At 45.7% G+C, this 26,324-nt stretch overlaps 1 protein-coding gene across 1 annotated transcript; it reads left to right on the forward strand.

Annotated features, from left to right (window-relative positions):
• Positions 1 to 716: 716 nt before the first annotated feature.
• Positions 717 to 25,764, forward strand: si:ch1073-184j22.1 (erythroferrone). Its single transcript, XM_056293409.1, has 8 exons — positions 717 to 1,573; positions 4,024 to 4,140; positions 7,994 to 8,108; positions 11,552 to 11,679; positions 12,586 to 12,697; positions 15,497 to 15,578; positions 20,324 to 20,402; positions 23,435 to 25,764. The coding sequence occupies exons 1-8, from the start codon at positions 1,415 to 1,417 to the stop codon at positions 23,531 to 23,533; spliced, it is 891 nt and encodes a 296-aa protein (XP_056149384.1). The 5' UTR covers positions 717 to 1,414; the 3' UTR covers positions 23,534 to 25,764.
• The last annotated feature ends 560 nt before the right edge of the window (positions 25,765 to 26,324 follow it).

Consider the following 26,324-nt stretch of genomic DNA (forward strand, 5'->3'; position numbering starts at 1 on the left):
TCCCTGTACTGGCCTGTCAGCATGTACTAATGTACTGTGGTACTATGTTAGTACTGTTAGAGGTACTGTTGTCTGTGTACCATGTGTATCAGTATGTACTGTGGTACTATGTTAGTCTGTTAGAGGTACTCATGTCTGTGTACCATGTGTATCAGTATGTTCTGTGGTACTATGTTAGTACTGTTAGAGGTACTGTTGTCTGTGTACCACGTGTATCAGTATGTACTGTGGTACTTGTACTTTGGAAAATGGATGTTTTTAGGTTTTACAGATCATGTTTATCTTCATGGTCAGTTTTCGGCCTTTAAACCGTTGTGTTAGTTTCAGAGGCAAATCACTGGTATGTGTAAATGTTTTTGTTTTGATTACTGCAGTTTTATTTTATCCATCCATCCATCCATCCATCTGTTGCCATGTACTTTTATTAAATGTAAAGCTGGGAGGGGGATGAGTGGGTGTGTACACAGACTGTTCTTCAGGATCAATACTGCAGCAGTTGTGCTGATGTGGAGAAGACAGTAAATAGTTGTGTTAAAGAGCAGAAGCTGTTCTCTGTGGGGAGGTGGGGAGGTGCTCGGCAACATGGAGCACAGCGGCTTCCGGAGCGAGCGGAGGGAGAGAGGAGGAACTGCAGGGGGAGGGGCGGAGTCTGGAGGAGGGGAATAAATAGGACTCAGCGGAGGAAGAGAGCGAGAGAAGAGGAGAGGAGAGGTCAAAAGAAGACAGGGGAACAAAGGAGGATTAAAGGGGAGAAAAAACGAAGGACAAGACGAAAAAAGGAGAAAGAAAAGAGAAGTACAGAGAAGAGGATCAGCAGGAGAGTCTGGGGTGTCCCTCCTCAGATCGACGTGAACAGCAAGAGTTCTGTGTGGAGGAGAAACGACATCAGACAGAGGAGCAACGTCTGTGTGCTCACACACACACACACGCACGCACACACACACACACACACACACACACACACACACACACACACACACACACACAGATAGACAGAGGAGTGGAAAAAGTGAGTGAGGGAGGAGAGAGAGCGGGACCTGGAGGGGAAGGAGGGCATGAGGGATAAAACAAACACATACCACCCACAGTGCTGCTTCACGCACACACACATGCACACACACCGTCTGAGCCACACACAGAGTATTTACGCCTGTCAGACACACACACTCTGTGGCAGCAGTGAACTCTGCAGCTGAACTTTAAAAAGCCAACACCACAGAGTTCACTTCAGAACCAGACGGCTCGAGAGAGACCGCAGAGTCCTGGTATCACTGTAGGACTGCTAACAGGGAGAGAAGAGGAGGATTGTGGAAAACCTGAGGAGAAACGGTGGGTCCATCAGTCCTGCACAAGGCGATGGGAACCTCTGGTCAGTAGTAAGACAGACCGCTGGACTGCATCCTGAACAAGCGTCATGCGGGCCAGCCGAGCTCGGGCCAGAACTGTGGCGGGCGGGGCGAGCGGGCGCCTCCTCCTCCCTCTCCTCCTGCTGGTGGTGGGAGCATCGGCTGCAGACAGCGAAGAGAGCCAGGAGATCCTGTGGGAGTTTAACATGGCCAGCACCGAGATGCCCGTAAGTCCCTGACCTGATTCCATTTGTTCAGTCCAACAAATACACAACTGCACCAGAAAATACCCTCCACACAAACAACACAGCACTGCTCCATCTGTATCAAAACATGTAGTACACATGGAGTACACACATGTATATATGTGTATATATGAAAACATGTAGTACACATAGCTACACATGGACACACATGTATCTCTGAATCTGTACATGGATATGTACAAGTATATCTGTACATATGTATATGTACATATAGGAGCTAGTTATGACTGTTAGTTCTCACGTCACTGTGTACTGAGATCCCTCACCTCGTGATGGAGTTCTACCTGAAATGTGAATGTTTTGATACTTTGTTATTCTGAAGTACCTACATGTTATTTGTTAAATACATAATGTCCGACTTTCTCCTTTTTTACACATGGTACACAGACAACAGTACCTCTAACAGTACTAACATAATACCACAGTTCATACTGATACACATGGTACACAGACAACAGTACCTCTAACAGACTAACATAGTACCACAGCACATACTGATACACATGGTACACAGAGAGCAGTACCTCTAACAGTACTAACATAGTACCACAGTACATACTGATACACATGGTACACAGACAACAGTACCTCTAACAGTACTAACATAGTACCACAGTACATACTGATACACATGGTACACAGACAACAGTACCTCTAACAGTACTAATATGGTACCCCAGTACATACTGATACACATGGTACACAGACAACAGTACCTCTAACAGTACTAATATGGTACCACAGTACATGGATATTTTAGTTGTGTTAGTTTTGTTGTGAATGTTTCGCTGAATTCACAGACAGAAAGTTGAATCGTTGTGTGAGTTTATTTTCAGTGACTTCAGGTAGGCTGTGATTTTATATGTTTGAATTAATTTTGTTCGTTATGTTTCATGTGGTTTTAAATGTGTCACAGAAAGCTGAATCAGTTCATCTGGACACAGCGTTTATGAAGAGAAACGTTTCATCATCATCTAAGTGACCTCTCCCAATCAGAGTGATCTCTCTCACCGACGGCCTCCGCCGAGTCAACATGCTGAATCGGCTGAAAAGCTGCCGACAGGGGTCCGACTAGTGCCGACAGTGCAGGACACGCCACAAAAACTAGGGTCGCAGACGCTCACCGACGGCCCGACATTGGCCGATGGTCGGTGCGTCAGGGTCCTATCAAGGATGGTCACATCCTCATCCTTGAAAGAGTGGCCACTGGCCTGTAGATGGTGTAGACTGTGGAGTCCTGGTCTGTAGATGGTGTAGACTGTGGAGTCTGGCCTGTAGATGGTGTAGACTGTAGAGTCCTGGTCTGTAGATTATGTAGACTGTGGAGTCCTGGTCTGTAGATGATGTAGACTGTGGAGTCCTGGCCTGTAGATAATGTAGACTGTGGAGTCCTGGCCTGTAGATGGTGTAGACTGTGGAGTCCTGTTCTGTAGATGGTGTAGACTGTGGAGTCCTGGCCTGTAGATGGTGTAGTCTGTGGAGTCCTGGTCTGTAGATGGTGTAGTCTGTGGAGTCCTGGTCTGGCGTGTTAGCACTCCTGCGTTGTGCCATCCTCTTGGCCAGCGTCTGTTTAGTTTTCCCGGTATACAAGTCACAGCAGTCCTCCTGGCACCTAACAGCATACACTGTAATGCTCCGTTTGTGCCGGGGACCTGATCCTTCCCGCTTTTTGCTGAATTGTTCATCCTGTAAAAGGCATTAGTTCTGAAGTTTTCACGTCCTGTCTGTGGTAAAACTGCAGTGAGAGAGGCAGACGTGAACCTGAGAGCATCCTGAGATTTGTTCCTGATGTCCGGTACAAAGTACTTTAGACAGACTTTTGGTATTCAGATCCTAGTATTGTGGATTTGGGCATTGGTCCAGTAGACCGTGTTGTAATGGACCAGGATGTCCAATTTACACTCTGGCAAATATATTGGGACATGTGGAAAAGCTGTCACCAGTAATAAATCAAGCTCTATAATTGAATTACTTATTATATTTTGCCTTATTCATTCAACTCAAAACTTGAGATGTTTAAGTCAACAGTTTCAGCTAAAGGAAAATCTCTGCACCTACACAAATGATCATCATCTGATGTTTTTGTTTAGCTAACAACAACACTGTAAAATTAACCTTGGTGAGCAAAACAGAAACATATCTGATGATGTCAGGAAACTTTTTTTTCCACACTGCATTCAGTGTGCAGTTTGTGTAGTATCTGTCATGTTTGTGTAGTATTGGTTAGATTTGTATACAAATTTACGAAACACAACACAAACCTGACAAATATTACACAAACCTGTGTACTGGACAAATACTGTGGTGTTTGTCAAGTTTGTGTGGCGTTTCTGTTGTGGTAGCATCCCTTTACATGAACTGTGATGATGGGCATCATCCTCACCTCCTTTCCTTGGAAATGTGTCTCCTAGGAAACCGTCTCCTCAGAGCTACCCCGCGTCTCTCCTCAAAGCTCCTGGTTCATCTTCAGACGAAACTCCAACAAAGGAGACAACAGGAGGAGCAAGTCCTCCAAGAGAGGCTCCAAGGTCCGTTTCCATCCTTACAGTCTTCTATCAGTCTGACCTTCAGCTGACCTGGGATCTGTTCACACACACACACACACACACACACACACACACACACACACACACACACACACACACACACACACACACACACACACAGTCGTGTTTCACTATCCTTGTGCAGACCCCTCATTGACTACATTCATTTCCTAGCCCTTAACCCTAACCTTACCCACGCAAAGTACATGCCTAACCCTAACCCTTACCCTAACCCTTACCCTAACCCTAATTCTAACCGTAACCCTAAAATAGACCCTTTTCCTTGTGCGGACCTCTGAAAGGTCCACACAAGGTATGTGCTGTCAGGTTTTGCTATCCTTGTGTGGACATTTGGTCCGCACAAGGATAGCAAAACACACACACACACACACACACAAACACAGGTAGAGCTGGAAAATTTGCCTTACCAACATCTAGCTCATTTCTTTGTAAAGCTGTTGTAACATTGGTTGTGTTGATTTTCACATATTTGACTGTGTCTACTGTTAATGTCTCTAAAATAAATTTAGCAGCTTAGACACGAAGAAATACCGAAAGAGCTACATATAGTCAGTACACTATACATACTACTAAATATAGACATATTACTAGATAGACAGTAGATTTTACATATTACTACCTATAGACAGTACATTATACACATTACTACATATAGACAGTACATTACACATATTACTACATACAGACAGTACATTATACACATTACTACATATAGACAGTACATTATACATATTACTACATATAGACAGTACATTATACATGTTTCTATGTATAGACAGTACACTACACATATTACTACATATACACAAGACATTATAAATATTACAGCATATTATAATGTAACCGAGCATATACACTACTTCCGTTTTTACCCTTCACAATAAGAGCCCGTGACTTAAAGGTAACTCAATAAAATAGCTTATATAATGAAAATTATCATCGTTGTCGTCATTACAATTACAAGGCAATTTGGTATTTAAAATGGGTGCCAGTTTCAAAAGTACACCTCCCACTTTTCTTTGCTCACTGATGATGATTTAACTTTTTTGCTGTAGTAGGTTGCCAAAACATCTTTTGTTAAACTACTTGGCGAATTTTTCCATCGCCAGCTAGCTATGTTAGTTCACTGGTAGCTAATGTTAACTAATAAAAAGACCCGTTTAGCCCCTAGCTAACGGGTCTGACCCGTTAACTAGGGGGTCTGACCCGTTAGCTAACGGGTCTGACCCTTTAGCCGAGCGGTTAGTGACGTCGCCTTGTGGTGCAGTACACCCCTTATCGAATCCCGCACCGGGCAAGAACATAACCGGTTGCACTAGCTTAACACTACCACCGTACATTGGCTTTGTAAGGTGTATCAGTTTAGCAATCGTATATTCTCAAATTAAATAAGGCTGGTGTGTTTTTTACCATCATAAACGAAAGCGTTTTTAACGCTCCCATCAGCCATTGCGCTCCCCCAGCGCAGAACCGCCGACAGCCAGAGAGAGGCGCGAGGGAAGCGAGCGGGAGAACAGTATTGAACCCACCACCCCATTCAATCGGCGCTTTCTGCCCTTGTCGGGTTTTCCTCTTCGGTCATCTGGTCCAGCTCCACCGGACTGCCCTCTTCAGCGGAACGCACCGGTAACAGTTACTTCCGACATCCGGGGCTCATTTTCAACCTTCCGCTCGGCTTGGTGCAGCCGTCGCGTTGCGGAACTCCCCGTTTTTCCCGCGCTTTCGTCGCGCTCGCGCCCCCCGTTGTTGGGTCCTTCTTCCGGGGTTAAACGTTAAGCGTCGCCGTTAAACAGCTTCCGGGTTCGGCGCCAGAAACGTAAGCTAGCTGTGTTCAATCAAACGACGCCAACTGCAGTATGAGTCGAAAACTTCTTGACGAAGAAAAGGTTAAATTAAAAAACCCTCCGTCGTTGTGAACCGTAAAAGTTAGGCGCTAGCAAGCCAACGGCTAAACCTTGTTTTTCCTCCAGGTCTTTTCCGACACCCGGGTCCTCACCCGTAGCTGGCACAATTAAACGCCTTACTGAAATACAGTAAATAACATTTAAATTTTTTTCAGCAAAAATAAACGGTGAACCACCTGTAATTAAATGTAGCCATTAACTATTAAGTCACTGTAAATATTCCCATTCTAAACAGTTATGCCCAATTAGGCTACAACTATTAACGATACAACAGTCCTCACATCTATGTAATGTAAAGACTGAATCCTCTGGCTCAACGGCGCCTTGTGGTTACATTTTGCTACGTTTCTAACAGTCCAAAAAAAATAAATTATAAAGAGCTAGACATTCACCACATTCAGAGCTTCCCTCTCTCCATCTGGCCACCTAACCCCCCCTCCCCCGTGTAGTCCACTCTGTGCATAACTGTAGTCCACTGACTTCCGGTTTCTACTGCAGCGGTCATACCAGTTTCCTGTTTGTTGGCGCGCGCTATCGACAATGGCATATTTTTCGCGATGCCTGCAAGATTTACCATGGATAAATGTCAACCACACGCACACAACTGTCCACACACTTTCACCTGCACCTCCCAGCAAACGGGTGAAAAGTTCCAAGTTTTACATATCAACTTATGTCCACAATTATGAGGGTGAGGATACCACTTCATCAAACTTAACTGTGATAAAACTGAGATCCTCCTAGTAGGGACTAAATCTACTTTGGCTTAACCTGATAGGTTTTCGCTGACTATTGACAATTCTATAGTTCCTCCATCGCCTCAGGTTAAGAGGCTGGGTGTCATCTTGGACAGCACATTATCTTTTGAAGCCCACATCAACAATGTTACTCGGTCTGCATACTTCCACCTACGCAATATTAATCATCTTCGCTCGTCACTCACACCTAAAAGCACTGCTATACTCAATCACACGATGGTTACATCTTGTATTGACTACTGCAGTGCTATCCTCTTTGGTCTTCCCCTCAAGTGTCTTCATAAACTTCAGTTGGTCCAGAATTCAGCTGCCTGTATCAGTACCAGAACTCCTTCCATAGATAATATCACTCCTGTTCTTCAGCAACTCCATTGGCTCCCTGTTATATACCATACTGACTTCAAGATCCTGCTCCTCACCTTTAAGGCCCGTAATAACCTAGCTCCTTCATATCTTTCTGAACTCCTTCATATCCACACGCCCTCCCGCACTCTCAGATCTTCTTCTGCTCTCCTACTCACTACACCATCAGCCCGCTTGACTACCATGGGGTCTACAGCCTTCAGTTGTTCTGCCCCCGCCTATGGAACTCTCTCCCACAAGACATTCACAACACTGACTCTCTTTCAACCTTCAAATCCCATCTCAAAACGCACCTTTTCAAACTGGCATATTCAGTCTGATCCATGCTGCACTGAGTTTTGTGCAGATGATGATTTTATACTTAACTTTTTATTGTCTACCTGCTGTGTTTTGACTTTATGCTGTCTGATACAGTGCTGCTTGTTTTTAACTCTGTTCTGTAAGGTGTCCTTGAGTAAGGTGTCCTTGAGTGCTCTGAAAGGCGCCCACAAATAAAATGTATTATTAATGCAATTATTAAATGTTATTATTCGGTAATGGCTAAACAAAGGCAACTTTAAAACGGTCTGGAAAAGAACCAGAGGCCAGAGAATTATTAAGAATTTGCAGAACAACAGAGCTGATACTTCCTTGAGCAGCTTAGTAGGAATGATGTCTAGGATGTAGGCGCAAGAGTTCATATTGGAGACTGTACTCTCTAACACTGAAATTGTAATAGCTTGAATAGACAGTACATTATACATATTACTATGTATAGACAGTACCTATACATATTCTCTCTCCCTCTAGCATGGACTGCCAGGTCCTCCAGGTCCTCCTGGCCCTCAGGGCCCCCCGGGGCCTCCTGCCCCCCTGCTGCCCGGACAGGAGGAGCTCCTACAGGAACTCAATCTGAAGGTGAAAGGTGAGAAAACAGACTGACAGCACAGTGTCACAGTTAGACTCATCATTTCCAGGACATGTAGGCTAGCTTAAAGTGTTGGTACGCTAATCAGCCAGTCACAACCAGTAGATCAACAACAATCCACCCACAAAATTCGAAATCCTGTCATTCAGTTCAGTGGCAGAAAAGCAGCCGAACATTTTAAAGTTTGAAGAGGTTTGCTAAGTGTAAGTATATAGGACGAGGTAATATACATAGGCATAGTTAAAATGTGTAGGACTATTTAACATACATAGAACTAGATGGAATATGTAGGACAACTATTTTAGTGCGGTTAACGTATGAAGGATTAGTTAAAGTATGTAAGACTAGCTGAAGTACGTTGGATTGGTCCAAAGTTTTGAAGAGAACAATGCTAAAGAGAAAACTGTGAGTATTGTTGGTCTTCAGCGATGCCACAAGTAAACCATCCACTCTGTTCAGCAGAGGAAGCGGTAAGAAGGGACAGAAAACGGGTGTTAAAACAGCATCAGTGGATCTGCTCCCACATTCAACATTAGATTCTGTTCCTACCAAGGGGAGAGCTGAGAACGGCTCATCTGATGGTTCAAATCTGATGGTGGTACAGATCTATTGGTTCAGATCCAGCACTGCTGTCCAGTGGGTCCACTCTCCATCCTACCATCAGTGTGAACGATGAACACTCAAATACAACACCATTCAGATAAACCATAACCAAATTCTCTCCGCATATGTTGGTTCACTCAGCCGCGTCCTTGGAAACGCTGCCGGGTGGTAAGTCGTTGACCAACAAGAGTAGACCTCCATCTTTTACAGTGGGTACTCATCTGTATCTCAACAAGAGTAGACCTCCATCTTTTACAGTGGGTACTCATCTGTATCTCAACAAGAGTAGACCTCCATCTTTTACAGCGGGGACTCATCTGTATCTCAACAAGAGTAGACCTCCATCTTTTACAGTGGAGACTCAGCTGTCGCTCAACAAGAGTAGACCTCCATCTTTTACAGTGGGGACTCATCTGTATCTCAACAAGAGTAGACCTCCATCTTTTACAGCGGGGACTCATCTGTATGTCAACAAGAGTAGACCTTCATCTTTTACAGTGGAGACTCAGCTGTCGCTCAACAAGAGTAGACCTCTATCTTTTACAGTGGGGACTCATCTGTATCTCAACAGGAGTAGACCTCCATCTTTTACAGTGGGGACTCATCTGTATCTCAGCAAGAGTAGACCTCTATCTTTTACAGTGGGGACTCATCTGTATCTCAACAAGAGTAGTCCTCTATCTTTTACAGTGGGGACTCATCTGTATCTCAACAAGAGTAGCCCTCTATCTTTTACAGTGGGGACTCATCTGTATCCTCAACAAGAGTAGCCCTCTATCTTTTACAGTGGGGACTCATCTGTATCCTCAACAAGAGTAGCCCTCTATCTTTTACAGTGGGGACTCATCTGTATCTCAACAAGAGTAGCCCTCTATCTTTTACAGTGGGGACTCATCTGTATCCTCAACAAGAGTAGCCCTCTATCTTTTACAGTAGGGACTCATCTGTATCTCAACAAGAGTAGCCCTCTATCTTTTACAGTGGGGACTCATCTGTATCTCAACAAGAGTAGCCCTCTATCTTTTACAGTGGGGACTCATCTGTATCTCAACAAGAGTAGCCCTCTATCTTTTACAGTGGGACTCATGTGTCACCAGCTCTGAGGCACATATCATCATTTACACTTCATATTCTAACACTAGTACATTGTACACAACATGGAGTGTTAAAGTTAATTTACAAAGATCACCATTTTCACAGAAAAAAGTTGTTTTTATATATGTGTGTGTGTGTGTGTGTGTGTGTGTGTGTGTGTGTGTGTGTGTGTGTGTGTGTGTGTGTGTGTGTGTGTGGACTGTAAGTCAGGCAGCATTGCGGTGCGCGATGAGACTTGGCTGTGATACAGAATTCTTGAGATTCCTCCAGACCTGCTGCCGCTTTGTTAATCTGTTTGTGTGTCTGTTGTGTGTGGTGTGGTGTGTGTGTTGTGTGTATTTGTGTCTACATAAGTGCACATGCTTGCGTGTGTCTGGTAATAAGTCTGCTGCTGTGTATGTGTGTGTGTGTGTGTGTGTGTGTGTGTGTGTCTATGTCTGTGTGTGTGTGTGTGTGTGTGTGTGTGTGTGTGTGTGTGTGTAAGTGTGTGTGTCTACGTCTGTGTGTGTGTGTGTAAGTGTGTGTGTCTACGTCTGTGTGTGTGTGTGTGTGTGTGTGTCTACGTCTGTGTGTGTGTGTGTGTGTGTGTGTGTGTGTGTGTGTGGCGCCAGCCTGCTTGGCTGTGTGTAAATAAGAGTCTTTATGTTGTAGCGATCTGTCAGAACAGTCTGCAGCTCCTCAGAGACAAACAGACCTGTGTATGATCCACTGGCAGCACGCCAACACACAACCACACACACACGCACGCACACACACTCACGCACACACAGACACACAGACACACACACACACACACACACACACACACACACACACACACACACACACACACACGGATTGAAATATCCAGACATTCTTGAACAAACTAAATCATACCTCACATATTCATATAAACAGTAACACAAAAACACTAGCATACCTCTACACATTTATGTAAATCACACGCGCGCACACACACACACACACACACACACACAGAGTCCATGAAGAGTCGTGTGTGTACAGGTTTTCTTTCCAGCTCAACACTTCACCATCTGATTTCACTGCCTCGTGTGGTTGAATGTGTGTTAATCAGTGAAGTCAGGTGCTGTCTTGTGTTGTGTTGTGTTGTGGTGTGGTTGTGTTGTGTTGTGTTTTGTTGTGGTATGGTTGGGTTGTGTTGTTGCGTTGTGTTGTGTTCTGGTGTGGTTGTGTTGTGTTGTGGTGTGGTGTGGTTGTGTTGTGGTTGTGGTGTGGTGTGGTTGTGGTGTGGTTGTGTTGTGGTGTGGTGTGTTTTGTTGTGGTATGGTTGGGTTGTGTTGTTGCGTTGTGTTGTGTTCTGGTGTGGTTGTGTTGTGTTGTGGTGTGGTGTGGTTGTGTTGTGTTGTGGTTGTGGTGTGGTGTGGTGTGGTTGTGGTGTGGTTGTGTTGTGGTGTGGTGTGGTGTGGTTGTGTTGTGGTGTGGTGTGGTTGTGTTGTGGTGTGGTGTGGTTGTGTTGTGGTGTGGTTGTGTTGTGTTGTGGTGTGGTGTGGTTGTGTTGTGGTGTGGTTGTGTTGTGTTGTGGTGTGGTGTGGTTGTGTTGTGTTGTGGTGTGGTGTGGTTGTGTTGTGGTGTGGTGTGGTTGTGTTGTGTTGTGTTGTGTTGTGCTGGTGGAAAAGATGCACACATACGACTATAACACATGGCTGAACATCACTGATCTCTGTCTGTCTGCCTGCCTGTCTGTCTGTCTCTCTCCACCTCTCGCTGTCTCTTCCGGTCAGACATGGTGGGCGGAGCCTGTGAGCGGTGTGACCACGCCCCCCATGTGCTCACGGCCTTCCACAGCCGACTACAGCAATCGATTAACGTCCCCCGCCGTAGTCTGCAGGAGATCATGCCCTTCACAGAGGTCAGAAGACAGGACACACACACACACACACAGATACAAACACGCGCACACACACCCTTACAGATACAAACACACACACACACACACACACACACACACAAGCACACACACACACACACACAGATACAAACACACACACACACTCTGTCTCTACTAACATTTTGTGAAGTTCAGATCTGGTGTGAATCTGCTTGTGCACTCTGGGGTGAACCAAACAAGAAAAGGTCCACTGTGAACCAGGTGTCGGTCCACATCCGGTGGGGCTGTGGTGCTGACTGGTTCTGATGGTAAAGTAATTGAAATGAATGAAGTGATGATGTACTGCAGTGCACGGTGGCCTCATGGCAGGGTCTTCTGAACGCCGTAGAGATCCAGAAACTCGAGGAACAGAAGGACCAGATGGAGAATCACTGCTAGCTTGCAGAGGCGGACACCCCGGCTTAAGAAAATAAAAGCCCTACCATGTTCTAGCCATTCACTTAACAAGGTGGTTTCATGCAGGAGCTTTACTTTCTGAAGTCGGGCCGTCCACCTCTGCTAACTTATGATGGTTTTCCGTCTTTCTGACAAACTCCTCTTCTGTAGCTTGTCAGCAAACTAAAAGCAACCACGTCATCCTCCAGTGAACCCACAATGCACTGCACCATGTCACAACTTCCTTCTTTTGGTTCAGTTCAGCAGGAGTTTGTCTTGGTGTTTGGTAACGTGAAACAAAGTGGACTGATAGAACTTAACAGCACTGCAGTCTGGAGAGCACGTTTCAAACACAGTTACCTGTGACAAGAGACATTACGCAAATAGTTCTACTCTGCTAACCGCTTAATCCTCTTAAAATGCAAGAGGACAATGTAAATATTATGTGACCCCCACTATGTGACCCTATGTGACCTCTGTGTGACCGTTTAGCCCTCAGACTCTGAGCAAAGCCTGCAGAGGGGCCAGAGCTTCAATGCCAGCAGTGGCCGCTACGTCGCCCCCGTCTCCGGCTTCTACCAACTCACCGCCAACCTCCTGATCGGTGAGAACAAACCAACCGGCCAGAAACACGGAGCACTGCAACACATCCGGTGTTTAGCCAACACCTGATACCTCTGAAATGAAAACAATATGACAAAGCTGGAGGAAGACAAGGAGGAGGAGGAGTAGTGGTAGTAGTACTTAGTATAATAGTATTGGCATTACTAGTATTATTATTAGAGTAATGGCACTAGTAGTAATAGTACTAGTACCAGTAGTAGTAGTAGAAGTAGTAGTACTAGCAGTAGTAGTGTTAATAGTGGTAGTAGAAGTAATAGTAGTACTAGTATAAGAATCAGAATCCTTAATTCAGCCAGTAGGTTCAGATATACAGGTACCAGGAATGTGGTTTGGCACGTTGCTTTCTCAACATAAAAACACTGCAAGAAACACGAGATAAAAATAAAAAAATAGAATGAATAGAAAATAGATAATATGAATAGATCTAAATTTTGTAACTAGGTATATGGTGTAGTAATAGTAGTAGTTGTTGTAGTTCCCGATAAGTTTTTGTTGTGTGGAGTTTTTCCTCATGAGGATAAGGCTGTCATACATGTTCACGTATTCTGTTCATGTGTGCTACAGATCGTGGCTACGGATCGTGGCTACGGATCGTGGCTACAGAACATGGCTGCTGAATGTTGCTGCAGATCATGGTTGTGGATCGTGGCTACGGATCGTGGCTACGGATCGTGGCTACAGAACGTGGCTGCTGAATGTTGCTGCAGATCATGGTTGTGGATCGTGGCTACGGATCGTGGCTACGGATCGTGGCTACAGAACGTGGCTGCTGAATGTTGCTGCAGATCATGGTTGTGGATCGTGGCTACGGATCATGGCTGCAGAATGTAGCTTCAGATCGTGGTTGCAGAACGTAGCTGTAGATCGTGGCTGTGGATCGAGGCTGCAGAACGTAGCTGCGGATCGTGCCTACGGAACGTGGCTACGGATCGTGGCTACGGATCGTGGCTGCAGAACGTAGCTACGGATCGTGGCTACGGATCGTGGCTACAGAACGTGGCTGCTGAATGTTGCTGCAGATCATGGTTGTGGATCGTGGCTACGGAATGTGGCTACTGCGGATTGTGGCTTCAGATCGTGGCTGCAGAATGTAGCTTCAGATCGTGGTTGCAGAACGTAGCTGCGGATCGTGCCTACGGATCGTGGCTACGGATCATAGCTGCGGATCGTGGCTACGGATCGTGGCTGCAGAACGTAGCTACGGATCGTGGCTGCAGAATGTAGCTGCAGATCGTGGCTGTGGATCGAGGCTGCAGAACGTAGCTGCGGATCGTGGCTGCGAATTGTGACTACGGATCGTGGCTACGGATCGTGGCTGCGGATCTGCAGCTACGGATTGTAGCTGCAGATCGTGGCTACGGATCGTGGCTGCGGAACGTGGCTGCTGAATGTTGTTGCAGATCATGGTTGTGGAACGTGGCTGCTGCGGATCGTGGCTTCAGATCGTGGCTGCAGATTGGGGTTGCGGAACATGGCTGCGGGTCGTGCTGTAGATCGTGGCTGCGAATCGTAGCTGCAGATCGTGGCTGCGGATTGTGGCTGCGGATCATGGATGCAGATCATGGCTGTGGAACGTAGCTGTAGATCGTGGCTGCAGAACGTAGCTGCGGATCGTGGCTGCAGAACGTAGCTACGGATCGTGGCTGCAGAACGTAGCTGTAGATCGTGGCTGCAGAACGTAGCTGCGGATCGTGGCTGCAGAACGTAGCTGTAGATCGTGGCTGCAGAACGTAGCTGCGGATCGTGGCTGCAGAACGTAGCTGTGGATCGTGGCTGCAGAACGTAGCTACGGATCGTGGCTGCAGAACGTAGCTACGGATCGTGGCTGCAGAACGTAGCTGCGGATCGTGGCTGCAGAACGTAGCTGCGGATCGTGGCTGCAGAACGTAGCTGCGGATCGTGGCTGCAGAACGTAGCTGCGGATCGTGGCTGCAGAACGTAGCTGCGGATCGTGGCTGCAGAACGTAGCTACGGATCGTGGCTGCAGAACGTAGCTGCGGATCGTGGCTGCAGAACGTAGCTGCGGATCGTGGCTGCAGAACGTAGCTGCGGATCGAGGCTGCAGAACGTAGCTGCGGATCGTGGCTGCAGAACGTAGCTGCGGATCGTGGCTGCAGAACGTAGCTACGGATCGTGGCTGCAGAACGTAGCTGCGGATCATGGCTGCAGAACGTAGCTGCGGATCGTGGCTGCAGAACGTAGCTGCGGATCGTGGCTGCAGAACGTAGCTGCGGATCGTGGCTGTGGAAGGTGGCTGCAGCATAATGCCCTCTGACTCTGAACTGGCATGTAGGGCAATACAAATCAAACGTGACTTCACTTGATTAGTCATTGTGGTAGTTGTATTATTATTGGTAGTAGTAGTAGTAGTAGTAGTAGTTGTACTGGCAGTATGCTAGTATCTAAAAGTAGTCTTAAAAATAGTACGGGATATTTATTTAAAGGTTGTATTTGTTAGCTTGTTAATCTTCATGATTGCAAGTACTTACTACGCTACCAGGAGGTTGGTGGACGGGGCGGGTCACCACCTTGGACCAGCCAGATGTGACCTTTGAGTTAGCTGAACCAATCAGATGTCAGGCTGAGCTAAAACTGAGCATGCTTCATGAGGAGGGTGGAGCAAGGGGCCTTCCATGGCAAGTTCAAAACAGCAAAGACACACTGAGCCAAGGACACACACTGAGCTAACCACATGTGTGTGTGTGTGTGTGTGTGTGTGTGTGTGTGTGTGTGTGTGTGTGTGTGTGTGTGTGTGTGTGTGTGTGTGTGTGTGTCTCAGAGCCCAGTGAGAGAGCCCAGGCCAGACTGAGGGACAGTGTCAGAGCTTCAATCTGCATTGAGTCTCTGTGTCAAGGCAACATGTGAGTATTGAACATCTCTCTGTCTCTTCCTCCCTATTTCTATCTGTCTCTTCCTCCCGATTTCTATCTGTCTCTTCCTCCCTATTTCTAGCTGTCTCTTCGTCCCTATTTCTATCTGTCTCTTCCTCCCTATTTCTAGCTGTCTCTTCGTCCCTATTTCTATCTGTCTCTTCCTCCCTATTTCTATCTGTCTCTTCGTCCCTATTTCTAGCTGTCTCTTCATCCCTATTTCTAGCTGTCTCTTCCTCCCTATTTCTATCTGTCTCTTCCTCCCTATTTCTATCTGTCTCTTCCTCCCTATTTCTATCTGTCTCTTCGTCCCTATTTCTATCTGTCTCTTCCTCCCTATTTCTATCTGTCTCTTCCTCCCTATTTCTATCTGTCTCTTCGTCCCTATTTCTAGCTGTCTCTTCATCCCTATTTCTAGCTGTCTCTTCATCCCTATTTCTAGCTGTCTCTTCCTCCCTATTTCTAGCTGTCTCTTCCTCCCTATTTCTATGTGTATCTTCGTCCCTATTTCTATCTGTCTCTTCGTCCCTATTTCTATCTGTCTCTTCATCCCTATTTCTAGCTGTCTCTTCCTCCCTATTTCTAGCTGTCTCTTCCTCCCTATTTCTATCTGTCTCTTCCTCCCTATTTCTATCTGTCTCTTCGTCCCTATTTCTATCTGTCTCTTCCTCCCTATTTCTATCTGTCTCTTCCCCCCTATTTCTAGCTGTCTCTTCCTCCCTATTTCTATCTGTCTCTGCCTCCCTATTTCTATCTGTCTCTTCCTCCCTATTTTATGTCTCTTCCTCCCTATTTCTGTCTGTCTCTTCCTCTCTATTTCTATCTGTCTCTTCCTGTCTATATCTATCTGTCTCTTCCTGTCTATATCTATCTGTCTCTTCCTCCCTATTTCTGTTTCTTCCTCTCTATTTCTATCTGTCTCTTCCTGTCTATCTCTATCTGTCTCTTCCTCCCTATTTCTGTTTCTTCCTCTCTATTTCTGTCTGTCTCTTCCTCCCTATTTCTGTCTGTCTCTTCCTCTCCATTTCTATCTGCCTCCTCCTCCCTATTTCTGTCTGTCTCTTCCTCTCTATTTCTATCTGTCTCTTCCTGTCTATCTCTATCTGTCTCTTCCTCCCTATTTCTGTTTCTTTGTCCCTATTTCTATCTATCTCTTCCTCCCTATTTCTATCTGTCTCTTCCTCCCTATTTCTAGCTGTCTCCTCCTCCCTATTTCTATCTGTCTCCTCCTCCCTATTTCTAGCTGTCTCTTCATCCCTATTTCTAGCTGTCTCCTCCTCCCTATTTCTATCTGTCTCTTCCTCCCTATTTCTATCTGTCTCTTCCTCCCTATTTCTCTCTGTCTCTTCCTCCCTATTTCTATCTGTCTCTTCCTCCCTATTTCTAGCTGTCTCTTCCTCCCTATTTCTATCTATCTCTTCCTCCCTATTTCTATCTGTCTCTTCCTCCCTATTTCTAGCTGTCTCTTCCTCCCTATTTCTATCTGTCTCTTCCTCCCTATTTCTATCAGTCTCTTCCTCCCTATTTCTATCTGTCTCTTCGTCCCTATTTCTATCTGTCTCTTCTTCCCTATTTCTATCTGTCTCTTCCTCCCTATTTCTATCAGTCTCTTCCTCCCTATTTCTTTCTGCCTCCCTATTTCTATCTGTCTCTTCCTCCCTATTTCTAGCTGTCTCTTCGTCCCTATTTCTATCTGTCTCTTCCTCCCTATTTCTAGCTGTCTCTTCGTCCCTATTTCTATCTGTCTCTTCCTCCCTATTTCTATCTGTCTCTTCGTCCCTATTTCTATCTGTCTCTTCCTCCCTATTTCTATCTGTCTCTTCCTCCCTATTTCTATCTGTCTCTTCGTCCCTATTTCTAGCTGTCTCTTCATCCCTATTTCTATCTGTCTCTTCGTCCCTATTTCTAGCTGTCTCTTCCTCCCTATTTCTATCTGTGTCTTCGTCCCTATTTCTATCTGTCTCTTCGTCCCTATTTCTATCTGTCTCTTCCTCCCTATTTCTAGCTGTCTCTTCCTCCCTATTTCTATCTGTCTCTTCCTCCCTATTTCTATCTGTCTCTTCCTCCCTATTTCTCTCTGTCTCTTCCTCCTTATTTCTATCTGTCTCTTCCTCCCTATTTCTATCTGTCTCTTCCTCCCTATTTCTATCTGTCTCTTCGTCCCTATTTCTATCTGTCTCTTCCTCCCTATTTCTATCTGTCTCTTCCTCCCTATTTCTATCTGTCTCTTCGTCCCTATTTCTAGCTGTCTCTTCATCCCTATTTCTAGCTCTCTTCCTCCCTATTTCTAGCTGTCTCTTCCTCCCTATTTCTATCTGTCTCTTCCTCCCTATTTCTATCTGTCTCTTCCTCCCTATTTCTAGCTGTCTCTTCCTCCCTATTTCTATCTGTCTCTTCCTCTCTATTTCTATCTGTCTCTTCCTGTCTATATCTATCTGTCTCTTCCTGTCTATATCTATCTGTCTCTTCCTCCCTATTTCTGTTTCTTCCTCTCTATTTCTATCTGTCTCTTCCTGTCTATCTCTATCTGTCTCTTCCTCCCTATTTCTGTTTCTTCCTCTCTATTTCTATCTGTCTCTTCCTCCCTATTTTATGTCTCTTCCTCTCTATTTCTGTCTGTCTCTTCCTCCCTATTTCTGTCTGTCTCTTCCTCTCCATTTCTATCTGTCTCCTCCTCCCTATTTCTGTCTGTCTCTTCCTCTCCATTTCTATCTGTCTCTTCCTCTCTATTTCTGTCTGTCTCTTCCTCCCTATTTCTGTCTGTCTCTTCCTCTCCATTTCTATCTGTCTCTTCCTCCCTATTTCTGTTTCTTCCTCTCTATTTCTATCTGTCTCTTCCTCCCTATTTTATGTCTCTTCCTCTCTATTTCTGTCTGTCTCTTCCTCCCTATTTCTGTCTGTCTCTTCCTCTCCATTTCTATCTGTCTCCTCCTCCCTATTTCTATCTGTCTCTTCCTCCCTATTTCTAGCTGTCTCTTCCTCCCTATTTCTATCTGTCTCTTCCTCTCTATTTCTATCTGTCTCTTCCTGTCTATATCTATCTGTCTCTTCCTGTCTATATCTATCTGTCTCTTCCTCCCTATTTCTGTTTCTTCGTCCCTATTTCCAGCTGTCTCTTCCTGTCTATCTCTATCTGTCTCTTCCTCCCTATTTCTGTTTCTTTGTCCCTATTTCTATCTATCTCTTCCTCCCTATTTCTAGCTGTCTCTTCCTCCCTATTTCTATCTGTCTCTTCCTCCCTATTTCTATCAGTCTCTTCCTCCCTATTTCTATCTGTCTCTTCGTCTCTATTTCTATCTGTCTCTTCTTCCCTATTTCTATCTGTCTCTTCCTCCCTATTTCTATCAGTCTCTTCCTCCCTATTTCTTTCTGCCTCCCTATTTCTATCTGTCTCTTCCTCCCTATTTCTAGCTGTCTCTTCGTCCCTATTTCTATCTGTCTCTTCCTCCCTATTTCTAGCTGTCTCTTCATCCCTATTTCTATCTGTCTCTTCCTCCCTATTTCTATCTGTCTCTTCCTCCCTATTTCTATCTGTCTCTTCGTCCCTATTTCTAGCTGTCTCTTCATCCCTATTTCTAGCTGTCTCTTCCTCCCTATTTCTATCTGTCTCTTCCTCCCTATTTCTAGCTGTCTCTTCCTCCCTATTTCTATCTGTCTCTTCCTCCCTATTTCTATCTGTCTCTTCCTCCCTATTTCTATCTGTCTCTTCATCCCTATTTTATGTCTCTTCCTCCCTATTTCTGTCTGTCTCTTCCTGTCTATATCTATCCGTCTCTTCCTCCCTATTTCTGTCTCTTCCTCTCTATTTCTATCTGTCTCTTCCTGTCTATCTCTATCTGTCTCTTCCTCCCTATTTCTGTTTCTTCCTCTCTATTTCTATCTGTCTCTTCTTCCCTATTTTATGTCTCTTCCTCTCTATTTCTGTCTGTCTCCTCCTCCCTATTTCTGTCTGTCTCTTCCTCCCTATTTCTAGCTGTCTCTTCCTCCCTATTTCTGTCTCTTTCTCTCTATTTCTATCTTTCTCTTCCTCCCTCTTTTTATCTGTCCCCTCCTCCCTATTTCTGTCTCTTCCTCTCTCTTTTTATCTGTCTCTTCCTCCCTATTTCTATCTGTCTCTTCGTCCCTATTTCTAGCTGTCTCATCCTGTCTATCTCTATCTGTCTCTTCCTCCCTATTTCTATCTGTCTCTTCCTCCCTATTTCTACCTGTCTCTTCCTCCCTATTTCTATCTGTGTCTTCGTCTCTATTTCTATCTGTCTCTTCCTGTCTATCTCTATCTGTCTCTTCCTCCCTATTTCTATCTGTCTCTTCCTCCCTATTTCTACCTGTCTCTTCCTCCCTATTTCTATCTGTGTCTTCGTCTCTATTTCTATCTGTCTCTTCCTCCCTATTTCTATCTGTGTCTTCGTCTCTATTTCTATCTGTCTCTTCCTGTCTATCTCTATCTGTCTCTTCCTCCCTATTTCTATCTGTCTCTTCCTCCCTATTTCTACCTGTCTCTTCCTCCCTATTTCTATCTGTGTCTTCGTCTCTATTTCTATCTGTCTCTTCCTGTCTATCTCTATCTGTCTCTTCCTCCCTATTTCTGTGTCTTCCTGTCTATTTCTATCTGTCTCTTCCCTCTAAACACTCAGCCAGACATAGGTAGAGTGGTGACATGTGTGTGTGTGTGTGTGTGTGTGTGTGTGTGTGTGTGTGTGTGTGTGTGTGTGTGTGTGTGTGTGTGTGTGCTGCAGATCTGTAGAGTCGGTGAGGGGGGTGGGGACTGGAGGTGGAGTGTTCAGCATCCTTCTGACAGGAACTCTCTACCTACAGGTAACACACACACGCAGACACACACACGCAGACACACACACACACACACACACACAAAGTTCTGTCTGTCTAGTCAAAGAAATAGATTAACATCTCTCACATCATCAGCCAACCCACAGATAATTGGATATTCTTTGATTACGTGGTGTAATTATGCGGCCAGGGCAGCCAGCGTCTCCCTGAGTGACGGGTGGTGCTGACAGGACTGATAGTGGAGTGACGAGTGACGAGGCGGCAGCTCGGCGCTCCAGAGTGAACATGGCTGTGGAGGAATGTCAGTTGGTCTCATTCCTCTTTAAAGAATCAGAACTGTACCAACTCCAATACCATACCAATAACTCAAGAACCAGGAAGATGGACGCAGTGCATTGTGGGATTCCAGTGGAACATTTTGGTCATTTGTAGTTTGCTAACAAGCTTTGACAGAAAGATGGAGCACAGGATTTATCAGTCGTGGGCTCTTATGAAGCCATGAGGTGTCTTTATCATCCGGACTCAGGACTAAATGGTCCTGATGCTGGGAGGTCTGAGGGCATCTCTACTGCTAATACTACTACTACTACTACTACTACTACTACTCTACATTGACCCCAAGTATTTAAACTCATCCAGCTTCGTCACCTCTGCTCCTTGCATCCTCATCATTCCACTGTCCTCCCTCTTGTTCACGCATAGGTATTCCGTCTTTCTCCTACTGAATTTCCTTCCTCTTCTCTCCAGTGCATACCTCCACCTCTCCGGGCGCTCCTCAACCTGCACCCTACTGTCCAGAGTTGTAAAAACCAGGTCAAGAAAGTAAATGTCAAAACCGTGTATTTGCGCCAACCATGTTACTAAAGCAGCTGATGTCATTAGCTAGCTCCCCTACCTAGTGGAGGAGCGGTGTTGACTAGAATCTGCTGGTGTAGTGCACGAGTGGAGCAAATACATGGTTTGGACTTTTACTTTCTGGACCTGGTTTTTACACCTCTGGTACTGTCACTACAGAGCACAGTGTCATCCACAAACATCATCGTCCACGGAGGGCACGGAGGCATAGTCTGAGGGCATCGCTGAAGGGATCAGAACTGCTCACTGAGAACGTGCCCTGCACAGATCCACAAGATCATTTCCTTATTTTGGCTCGGACTCAAATTACTTCCACAACAGTGGCGTGTGCGACACGATCCCGTAACACTGGGACTCTCCATTTCCCCGGAACCCTTTCGGACTAGTTTGGCTCCGACCAGAGTCCACGTGAAGCATTCACAACCATCTAAAAGATATGGAAGTCATAAAAAGAGACATGTAGTGAGTTTGTTAACCAGCACTGTTCCTCTACCTGCTGATGTGTCCATGAGCAAGGCATTTTCTCACAACCTGCAACCTGACTGACCATCCAACCACAAGATGACAAGATCCCATCCCCCCAGTGGGGAGACATCAGAATCACTTTATTCACCAAACGCACACGGACGTAGGAGTTTGACTTGGCAGCCAAACCAGATCAAGTCAAATCAAACCAGATTAAATCAAACCAGATCAAATCAAATCAAACCAGATCAAACCAAACCAGATCGAATCAAATCAAACCAGATCAAATCAAACCAGAGCAAACCAAACCAGGTCAAGTCGAATCAAACCAGATTAAATCAAACCAGATCAAGTCAAATCAAACCAGATCAAACCAAACCAGATCAAGTCAAATCAAACCAGATTAAATCAAGCCAGATCAAATCAAACCAGATCAAGTCAAATCAAACCAGATTAAATCAAACCAGATCAAGTCAAATCAAGCCAGATCAAATCAAACCAGATCAAATCAAACCAGATTAAATCAAACCAGATCAAATCAAATCAAACCAGATCAAACCAAACCAGATCGAATCAAATCAAACCAGATCAAATCAAACCAGAGCAAACCAAACCAGGTCAAGTCGAATCAAACCAGATTAAATCAAACCAGATCAAGTCAAGTCAAACCAGATCAAATCAAATCAAACCAGATCAAGTCAAATCAAAGCAGATCAAGTCAAATCAAAGCAGATCAAGTCAAATCAAAGCAGATCAAATAAAATCAAACCAGATCAAATAAAATCAAACCAGATCAAGTCAAATCAAACCAAATCAGATCAAACCAAACCAGATCAAGTCAAATCAAAGCAGATCAAACCAAACCAGATCAAGTCAAATCAAACCAGATCAAATCAAACCAGATCAAGTCAAATCAAACCAGATCAAGTCAGAGCTGGACAGACAGAAGAAAACTGCCACATTAAAGCTGAAGCAGACAGGACTCACAGTTTGAGAATAAACAGAAATACTGTTTTGAAACCCAGTGAACGTTTCTAATGCTGCAGGGTCCGAACAGAGAACCAGAACCAGCTTGTCAATCTGTCTGGTGTCCGTGGTGTAACATGAACACGGTAGAGCCTGGCTTAATGACAGCTGCCATAAAACACATCTGGCCTGATGGACTGGGCTGCTCACAGCTGTGTCCACGTGCACTTCAGCAGCTCTTCCAGTGCACGTTGTGTGCATGTGTGTGTGTGTTTACCGTGTGTGCATGTGTGTGTGTGTTTACCGTGTGTGCATGTGTGTGTTTCCACCTTCTGCATGGCTGTTAAAGGTGCACAGGGTGGTCACCATGAGGCTGGACAGCAGTGGACCTGCTGATCAGTGACGTCATCTTGTCTTCTCGTCTGTGAAGACAAACATCTGTTGCATCTGGAAGAATGGCTGCTCTGTTCTCAGCACTCTGTGAGAGCGGAGTGTCCGTTTGGAAACTGGGTTGTGAGTTCAGCTGTAGTCTCTAGACCAGCGGACTCTAACACGTGCACTTTTATGATCTGAGCAGTCAGACAGCAGAGAGGAGTCTGTGGAACGTGGCCTACAGACAACCTTCATTTGAAAATGAGTAGAATCTGTTGGACCTGCATGTGGACTCAGACAGTGATGTGTGTGTGTGTGTGTGTGTGTGTGTGTGTGTGTGTGTGTGTGTGTCTGTGTGTGTGTGTGTGTGTCTGTGTGTGTGTGTCTGTGTGTTTCTCCAGGTGGGCGAGTACATCTCCGTGTTTGTGGACAACGCCACTGGATCCACTGTCGCGGTTCTCCCACAATCCCTCTTCTCTGGAATACTGCTGGGGGTGTGAGGGAGGCTCACACACACACACACACACACACACACACACACACACGCACACACACGCACACGCACACACTAAAACAATACAAAACACAAAGGATTTATTGAGTTCCATTGATAAGAAGTATGTCAGTGAGCTCCTTCCTTCCACACCTCCACATGTGACAGATGTTCCACATGTGACAGATGATCCACATGTGACAGATATTCCACATGTGACAGATGATCCACATGTGACAGATGTTCCACATGTGACAGATTTTCCACATGTGACAGATGATCCACAAGTGACAGATGATCCACATGTGCAGATGTTCCACATGTGACAGATGATCCACAAGTGCAGATGTTCCACATGTGACAGATGATCCACATGTGACAGATGATCCACATTTAACAGATGATCCACAAGTGACAGATGATCCACAAGTGACAGATGTTCCACATGTGACAGATGATCCACAAGTCACAGATGTTCCACAAGTGACAGATGATCCACATGTGACAGATGTTCCACATGTGACAGATGTTCCAGAAGTGACAGATGTTCCACATGTGACAGATGAGCCACGTGACAGAATGTTCCACAAGTGAAGATGCTCCACGTGTTCCACATGTGACAGATGATCCACATGTGACAGATGATCCACATGTGACAGGTGTTCCACATGCGACAGGTGTTCCACATGCGACAGATGTTCCACATGTGACAGATGATCCACATGTGACAGATGATCCACATGTGACAGGTGTTCCGCATGCGACAGATGTTCCACAAGTGAAAATGCTCCACGTGTGACAGATGTTCCACATGTGACAGATGTTCCATGTGAAGATGTTCCAGGCCACTGACTGAGCCACGCCCAGCCTCGCACCTGCCAAACTTCTATAGGCTGTGAGCTGATGACATCATCAAAAGAAGACAAGTTCACATTCTGTCTTCAATGGGACAGAAACACAGCGTGTCAGAGATGGGAGACTGAGCGTGCAGCAGATTGGTGTCTGAATGAACCATGATGAGCCTTCTGATGGTCTGAATGAACCACGATGAGCCTTCTGATGGTCTGAATGAACCACGATGAGCCTTCTGATGGTCTGAATGAACCACGATGAGCCTTCTGATGGTCTGAATGAACCACGATGAGCCGTCTGATGGTCTGAATGAACCACGATGAGCCTTCTGATGGTCTGAATTAACCACGATGAGCCTTCTGATGGTCTGAATGAATCACGATGAGCCTTCTGATGGTCTGAATGAACCACGATGAGCCTTCTGATGGTCTGAATGAACCACGATGAGCCTTCTGATGGTCTGAATGAACCACGATAAGCCTTCTGATGGTCTGAATGAACCACAATGAGCCTTCTGATGGTCTGAATGAACCACGATGAGCCTTCTGATGGTCTGAATGAACCACGATGAGCCGTCTGATGGTCTGAATGAACCACGATGAGCCTTCTGATGGTCTGAATGAACCACGATGAGCCTTCTGATGGTCTGAATGAATCACGATGAGCCTTCTGATGGTCTGAATGAACCACGATGAGCCTTCTGATGGTCTGAATGAACCACGAGGAGCCTTCTGATGGTCTGAATGAACCACGATGAGCCTTCTGATGGTCTGAATGAACCACGATGAGCCTTCTGATGGTCTGAATGAACCACGATGAGCCTTCTGATGGTCCTAACTGGTTTTATTTGCTGGGCCGTCAGACAACGCACCACCAGGCCAAACTTAAACACCATTCTAATTACACATGTAGATGTTTGCAGCAGTTGTCATGTTTGCTGTTGGGACAGATCCCTCCTGTGCACCTCCACAAGAGGAACAACATGTAATAGCAAATGTTAAAATGGTTTGAAAAGCAGAACCTCCAGAGGCTCTTTGTAGAACACAAACGTCCTGGTCAGTCTGCTCCTTCTGTGACGGAACTTCTCTCTGACTTCCACCACTCGGCCAGGCTCAGACAGGGAGCACACGGACACGCTGTCCTGTCCGCAGACAGTCACAGGTCCGATCTCCTCCAGGGCACCGGTCAGCAGCCACACGCTGCCGTAGTGGCTTTAAGCCAGGCACACGCTCCTGTCTGCCCAGGGAAATGTCCAGGATATACATTTCAGTGTCATGTGTACAGCTCGACCGTTTCTCTTCTCAGTCTGTTATGAGATTAATATTTATTCTCTTCTGGATGTGATGACAAAGTTGTGAATAATTTTACTTGTAATAAAACATTTTTAACTGCTGTGAGAGTTTTTCATGGACCATCATGGACACGCAGACGCACACATACGCACGCACACGTAGCCTACACGCACACACACATGTAGTTGAATATACACTTCTTTTCGGGGTGGGTTGAGGTGAGATCATTGCATGCTCATAAAGTGGCGCCTTACACTTGGCAACGGGCCACATAGTCTCAGTCAAACACACACACACACAGAGCGCACACACACACACACACACACACACATGCACGCACACACACATGCACGCACACACACATGCACGCGCACACACACAACGCTACCCTACATTATCTCTTCTAGCAGCATACACACTGACAGAGTGCTAACAGAATAATACATAACGACACGGCTCATTACAGCCTTCTGGTCTTCTGCACTCACAGCCCAGGCGTGCAGAAGACCAGGGGTGTGCAGAAGACCAGGGACATGCAGAAGACCAGGGGGGTGCAGAAGACCAGGGACATGCAGAAGACCAGGGACATGCAGAAGACCAGGGGGGTGCAGACGACCAGGGGTGTGCAGACGACCAGCCGTATGCAGATGACCA

The sequence above is a fragment of the Lampris incognitus genome, chromosome 14 (genome assembly GCF_029633865.1).
Source record: "Lampris incognitus isolate fLamInc1 chromosome 14, fLamInc1.hap2, whole genome shotgun sequence".
In the NCBI taxonomy this organism is placed as follows: domain Eukaryota; kingdom Metazoa; phylum Chordata; class Actinopteri; order Lampriformes; family Lampridae; genus Lampris; species Lampris incognitus.